The sequence below is a fragment of the Phacochoerus africanus genome, chromosome 8 (assembly GCF_016906955.1).
Source record: "Phacochoerus africanus isolate WHEZ1 chromosome 8, ROS_Pafr_v1, whole genome shotgun sequence".
NCBI classification, from domain to species: domain Eukaryota; kingdom Metazoa; phylum Chordata; class Mammalia; order Artiodactyla; family Suidae; genus Phacochoerus; species Phacochoerus africanus.
In genome coordinates this window covers 157,363,958-157,370,467 of record NC_062551.1, presented here as the reverse complement: position 1 = coordinate 157,370,467, position 6,510 = coordinate 157,363,958, and the positions used below count along the sequence as shown (strand labels likewise).

The 6,510-nt window shown below is 55.2% G+C and overlaps 1 protein-coding gene across 3 annotated transcripts; it reads left to right on the top strand.

The window, feature by feature from the left end:
* Nucleotides 1–458: 458 nt before the first annotated feature.
* LOC125133873 (uncharacterized) lies at nucleotides 459–5,193 on the top strand. Of its 3 annotated transcripts, none has more exons than XR_007136521.1 (5): nucleotides 459–892; nucleotides 1,150–1,348; nucleotides 2,203–2,576; nucleotides 4,531–4,803; nucleotides 4,945–5,193. XR_007136521.1 is itself a non-coding variant. In XM_047792503.1 (5 exons), the coding sequence occupies exons 1-5, from the start codon at nucleotides 743–745 to the stop codon at nucleotides 5,082–5,084; spliced, it is 738 nt and encodes a 245-aa protein (XP_047648459.1). In that variant the 5' UTR covers nucleotides 459–742; the 3' UTR covers nucleotides 5,085–5,193. The 3 variants fall into 3 exon arrangements, 1 of the variants encoding a protein (XP_047648459.1); XM_047792503.1 differs by having other exon boundaries at nucleotides 2,203–2,269; nucleotides 4,531–4,712; XR_007136522.1 differs by lacking the exon at nucleotides 2,203–2,576.
* The last annotated feature ends 1,317 nt before the right edge of the window (nucleotides 5,194–6,510 follow it).

The following is a 6,510-nucleotide window of genomic DNA, read 5'->3' as shown; positions in this document are numbered from 1 at the left end:
GTGGGCCCCCACCCAACAGGAGCCTCCTCCTGAGGCCAGATTCCCGGAGCCTCCTCATTCTGAGCCCCGCTCTGTGCACACCGCCCCCCCCAACCCGCCCCAAGCCCTGGCCGGGCTTCCTGGAATTTGTCCTCCTAATTGAAACCAAACACCGGGGCTCCTCAGGGCTGTGCCCCCAGAGGCCCTGGTGGGTTTCTCTTTCCCTCCCTCCTCCCTTCCTCAGCTGGGGGCGGGGTGCTCAACGCCGGGCAGCATCTGGGGGGAGGCACTTCCCCTGCACAGCATCTGGGGGGAGGCACTTCCCCTGCACGGGGTGTGGGGTAGGGCCCTCCCTGATGCTGGGGTCTGAGTTAAACTCAGCCCTCTCACAGGCTGGAGGTGGAGGGAGGAGGAGGAGGGAGCGAGTAAAGGGAGAGAGAAGAGGGGATGGTCCCCAAACACCCTGCAGGAGCCTGGCCTCAGGCCCAAGCCCTGGGAACAGAGGGCGGATTTGTGAAAGTGGCTCCGTCCAGCCCTGCACTGCGACCTTGGGCTTCGGGCGAGTCCCTTCACCTCGCCAAGCTTCAAGGTCCTCATGGGTACAAAGATGGGGCCGTAAGGAACATATGTCTCAGGATTATGAGAAAATGAAACCTACATCCGTGCCGGTACTGGGGTCGGTGCTCAGTGAAACCCAGCACCGTCACGGCGCTGGGCAGCAACGTGGGTTCACACGGTTGGTGGGTCGAGGGCGTGCCTGAGGATGTGTGGTTTTGGAAGGATGTCGTTGGAAAGGTCGCTCAGGGTCAGTGAATGTTTGTTGAACGAAGGAATTCATTCCACTTTCAACAAACATTCGCCTCCGAGGTCCCCTCTGTGCCCAGCCCTGGGACACCACCTGCGAGGAAGCCAGGTACCTGCCCTCGGCAGCCCTCGGACCCAAGTGGGAGTGGGGTGGGGGGGTGGGGGGTGGCCGATGGTCACATCCACAGAAGGCGATGACCACGCAGACAGCTCAGGGCTGCGACCGGAAGGCAGAGGGGCTGTGGACTCGCCCAGGCTGGGGCAGGGGACCAGGCGCTCAGGGACAGCTTCCAGAGAAAGTGGCTGGGTGAGAGCTGAGTGTGCTCTGAACGCGCCTTAGCTCCCTTTCCCACTTGCTTCCACCAGCACGCGTCCTCGCCTGCCAGCTGGACCAGGTACCTTCTGAGGCCAAGCCTAAACCCACCACCATCGGGTGGGGGGCGCTGCCTTCACCTTGGCCTCGAGCTCTGTGATTCCTCCCACCCGCACCCCCCCCACAGCATCATTCTAACCACTGGTTTCCGTGTCTGTGCTCCTGGCCACGGTGTCTCACAGACAGAATCATGTAAGTCACAAGTGGGAGACACATCCACACTTTTAACGTCTTTAGTAGCCACACTGTAAAATGTAAAAAGAGCAGGTGGACTTGCTTGTGCTAATAGATCTTTGTTAAACTCGAGAGAGCGAAACTAGGAGAAACAGAGAATTAACATAATCAAACTATTTTTGAGCTAATTTACATGATTATTATTATTATTTTTGGTTCGAAGTCTTTTTTTTTTGTCTTTTTCTCTTTTCTAGGGCCACTCCTGCAGCATGTGGAGGTTCCCAGGCTAGGGGTTGAATCGGAGCTGTAGCCACCCGCCTACGCCACAGCCACAGCAACGGCAGATCCGAGCCGAGTCTGTGACCTGCACCACAGCTCAAGGCAACACCGGATCCTTAACCCACTGAGCAGGGCCAGGGATCGAACCCGCCACCTCATGGTTCCTAGTTGGATTCGTTAACCACCGAGCCATGACAGGAACTCCGGTACGAAGTCTTTGAAATCCAGTGTGTGTTTTGCACTGATCTCACACCCCCATTGGAATTAGCCACATTTCACAAGCTCCACCTGTCCGCATGGTCAGTGGTTAGCAGAGTGGGGAATGCAGCTTTATTTTATTTTTTAATTTTTATTTTTTTATTATTTTATTTTATTTTTCCTGATTTTTATTTATTTACTTTTTTTAAAAATTCTTTTATTACTCAAAGAATTTATCATATCTGTAGTTGTATAGTGATCATCACAATCCAGTTTCACAGGATTTCCATCCCACAACCCATGCACATTCCCCCCCCCCCCCGCCCCCCGGGAATGCAGCTTTAGAACGCGGTTCCTCTGGGCAGGGATCCTGTACTTTTCCTCTCTTTCTTCAGTGCCCAGAGGAGGGTGTCCCAGACGGAGGGCACGGCATGGACAAAGACCCAGGCATGAAAGAGCAAAGTATGTTCTGGGAACAGCAAGCCAGTTGGAGTGGCTGCCGTGTGAAGAAACTTAGCTGGGAGCTGTGGGCAGTGGGATTGCCTCGGGTCTGTGCCACACGGAGAGAGGCCTTGAGGACCGTGCTAAGGAATTTTGGATCTTGGTCATGTGGGCAACTCGGGTCATTGTTTATTTTGAGCAGAGGAGTGTCCTATTCAGGTTACGGATTTAGACAGAGCCCTCTGGTAGGCAGCATGGAGGATAATTTGGATGGAGCTAATCAGGAGGCAGAGCAACCAGCTAGGAAGCAGATGCTGCTGCCATACAGGTGAGGGATGAGGAGGCAGCGGGGATGAGGAGGTGGGACAGACTGGAGCGTCAGTAAGAAATGTCAGGACTGGGGGACCAATGCACTGGTGGGGAGCAGGGAGACGTCAGGAAGGAGTCCCAAGTTCTCGGCTTGGGGCGCCAGTTCTCTGAGCCAGGATACATGGGGAGAGGGGGAGGAGGAGCAGCTCTGTGGAGGACAACAATCCTGGGACAGGCTGGCTTTGAGGTTCTGGCAAGACATCTTGGTGGACAGGAGCAGTAAGTGGTTAGGGCACCCCATGCTAGGGTTCGTCAGTGGTAGTGAGTTCCTTGTCACATGAAGCATTCAAGAAGGGGCTAGACAAACACTCACTTGGGATGTTGCAGAGGGCTTATACGCATCCCAGGTGAGCTGGGCCTGTGACTGCACAGCCTGGATGGTGTCTGTATGTGTGTGCAGGAGACACTATCTATTGGGGCTTGAGCATGTCTACAATTTGAGGACCTTTGGGGTTTAAAGGTGGTTTGCGTTTCTGGACCTGGGCCCATAACTGGAACTGGGGGCAGGATCGGGCATGCTGGCTTCGTGGGGGCAGAGGTTTTAAGCGACCACAGGGGAAGAGAGCCCTGAGGTCCTGTTGAACCCATTTCTCAGAACCAGGGAGCTAGAAGGATTCTTGATCTTCAATCGGCCTCCCCTCCGCATCTCAATTTGATTGGTAGGAAAACTGAGGGCCTTGCCCAAGGTCACGCAGAAGGTCATGACACATCAGGCGGGGAGGCCTTTCCATGCTGGCTCCCCACTTCCTCAGATCCCAAGTGCCCGCAGCATCTGCATCTCCTGGATCTCCTTGGCACAGGAGATGCTCTCTAACACGTATGGTGAGGGATCCCGGTCCCTTTTAATTAGGAGGATACAAAGAGAGAAGTCAGACAGCCGCCCCCACCCACAGTTGGGAGAGTAAGTGTTCCCCAAATTACACAGCAGATGCCAGGACTCCAGCAACAAGACCCAGCTTGATAGCTTTGTGGTAACCTCAGCCAGCACAATTTTATTTTTATGTTTTAACTCCTTGGTGATATATAGATCTCTCACAGGCAGGAGAAATGGCATCCAGAACGTCTCCCTTGAAAAAAAAAATTTTTTTTTGAACTTGCGCAACACACACCCTGTTTAATTAACCCTTTTGTCAGGGTGCTTGGTCTGCCCTGGGCTGGGTGAGAAAAATTGTTTCTCTCCTGGGAGGCGGGGGTAGTGCGAATTACCTGAGGAGGAGGCAGATGCAGGTGGTGGGCTAGCCGGGCCAAGGTCTTGCTGTGGGACCCCTGATGGGCCCCTGATCCTCTTGGGGTCTCTGGGTCCCAAATGATAAATCCCCGGACAACCAACCTGACGGGCAATTATATATGCCTCTTTCGGGGTCTCTAATTTTTTCTTCTTTCCTTCCTTCTTTCCTTCCTCTCTTTCTCCTGTCTCTTTAGGGCCACACCCACGGCATATGGAGGTTCCCAGGCTGGGGTCCAATCGGAGCTATAGCTGTTGGCCTACACCACAGCAACGCCAGATCCAAGCTGCGTCTGCAACCTACACCACAGCTCACGGCAATGCCGGATCCTTAACCCACTGAGCGAGGCCGGGGATCGAACCTGCGTCCTCATGGATGCTAGTCGGATTCGTTAACTGCTGAGCCACAAAGGGATCTCCTATTTTTTTCTTTTTCTGCTTTAAAATGTTTGGTCTAAAGGGCCAGTTCTATGGGAGTCCCTGCCTTTCCTCTCCACACCTTCCAAATCTCTATTTCCATAGCGACTTGCTCTTCAGAGCTGGAACCGGACTGTTTTGAATCAAAGCTCATTTCTGACCCTTCCCACTCCCTCGTCTGGACGAGCTAAAGGTCTGCGGAGACCTTCCCATATCCTTTCTAACCACACCAGCTCTGCCAACGGCTCCTGTCTCCTTCCACTCTCTCTAGTGTCCCTCGTTCAGATGAGTTTTTCGACACCCAGCTCTACTCGGCCACTTCCTGGACCAGAAAACTGGAGGGCGAGCCCCTCCCCCACTGTCTGAGGACCGAAGCCCCAACGCCTAGGCCTGCAAGGCCTGGGGCCCCAAGACCTAGGCCCCGGCCACTGTGCAACCATCCCCCCACCCTGGGTACGTGTTCCACACTCCATTTGCTCAACGTGCAAATATCTGCTGAGCCCTAACTATGTGCCAGAAATTGTGTCCGGCGCCCAGGAAATAGGTGAGGTACACACGTGCCCAGAAACCAAGTGTGTTTTGAAAGCTCTGGGGTTCGGGGGCTCCGAGGAGGGGCATGGAATCGAGAGAGGGACTGGGCTGCAGCCAGCTCTCTTCTCACTGGTTTCCTGTTTACTATTAACAGCTGCCCATCCCGCCTCGCACACAAACGCCCAAGCGAACCTTGGTATGTTTTCAGACCAGCAGCTCAGTCGCAAAACACGAAGCAGGCTACTTGCAATTTGCCTTCAGCTGCCTGGAAAATCTGCAGAGAACCCCCTTTAATCCCTCCTTCTTATCCCCAACTTCTGCCTTCCTCTCCCCCCCCTTGGAGGACGCATGGCCCCTTGAAGTTTTGTTTGCTTGCAGGGAATAAAAAAACAACAAAAACCCAGCTTCAGTATGGAGGGTTTTTCTTCCTTTTTTTTTTAAAAAAAATATTAAGCATCAAGAGACAGAGCAATCTGCTTGCAGACACTATACGTGCATAATTAATAAAATCTCATTATTTATTTATAAAGAGACACACGAGGAACTGGAGAATGAGGGCTATCCCCATTATATATGAAGAGAGGGAGAGAAAGAGTGGGAGAGGGAGGCAAATACTTTTTGAGCGTTGGAGCCTTCCAGGGAAGTGAATCTCTCAGTATGGAATGAATAAGAAGGCATCTGCCTACTCCTCATCCAACTGGTGCTCCGAGCTCAGGAGGCATCAGAGAGCAGAAACCCGGTTCAGCTTAAAAAAAGGACCGGGACCAGCTCGGTGCTCGGCAGTGCACTGGATGCCGGCTTTGGGCAGTTGGCAGAAGAGGAGGCATCGTGGAGGGCCTGGCCGCGGGGCAAAAGGGTTGGGAGCCAATCTGAGGCTTCTAAAAAAGGGGGGGACTTGGGCACAGACCCCCTGGTAGGGGGGGAGGGGGGGAGGCGGCACGGTCACGCCATGGCCACCACGTAAATAACCCAGACCGCCGGCTGGGGAGGGGGGGAGCCCCTGGTTCCTCCGGTCCATTATAAAGCAGGTAACCGTGAGCGGAGGAGGGTGGTGTCTAAACGCCAGCTCCAGCGCCAGCTCTGCCCTTGGACCTCTGCATGCCAGATGCCCGGCCAGGGCCGCCAATATCAATAACCCAACTTATTATATAACAGCCCCCGCGGCCAGGCAGGCAGGGGTCAGAGCCTCCCGGGCTGGAGCTGGGGTGGACCTTCGCTTTCGCCGTTCTCTCTCTCTCTCTCCTCTCTCATTTTTTCTTGAGACATGCTTTAAAATAGAAAACAGGCTTGTGCAGGAACCAACCCCACAGAATGAGGTAGTTTGGAGGGATTTTTCTCCCCCCCACCTCCCTCAAGTGCAAGCAACTCAGGCAGCGGAACGCTCAGCCTTCCCGGGGCGGTGGGCTCCAGGAGGGGGGGCGGGGGGGAAGGGCTGGGGAGGGGGTCGGCCTGGGCAGCAGCCCCCGCAGGGTTACCCGGGCGCGTGCAGGGAAACGTCTCAGCAATTCCAGCGCCCGAGCGGAGCGCGCGGGGGGCGGGGGGGAGGGTGGCGCGCGGCGCGGGGCACCTTGAAACTGCCGGCGGCCGCGCGCTGATTGGCCGAGCCGCCGCCTCGGCGTTCCAGCCAGGCGCCCCTCCCCCCGCGCCGTCCACCCCGGAAGGAATTTCCTCCTCTGGCGGCCGCTATTGTTGTCCGCCTTCGCTGTTTGGGTCGGATCGC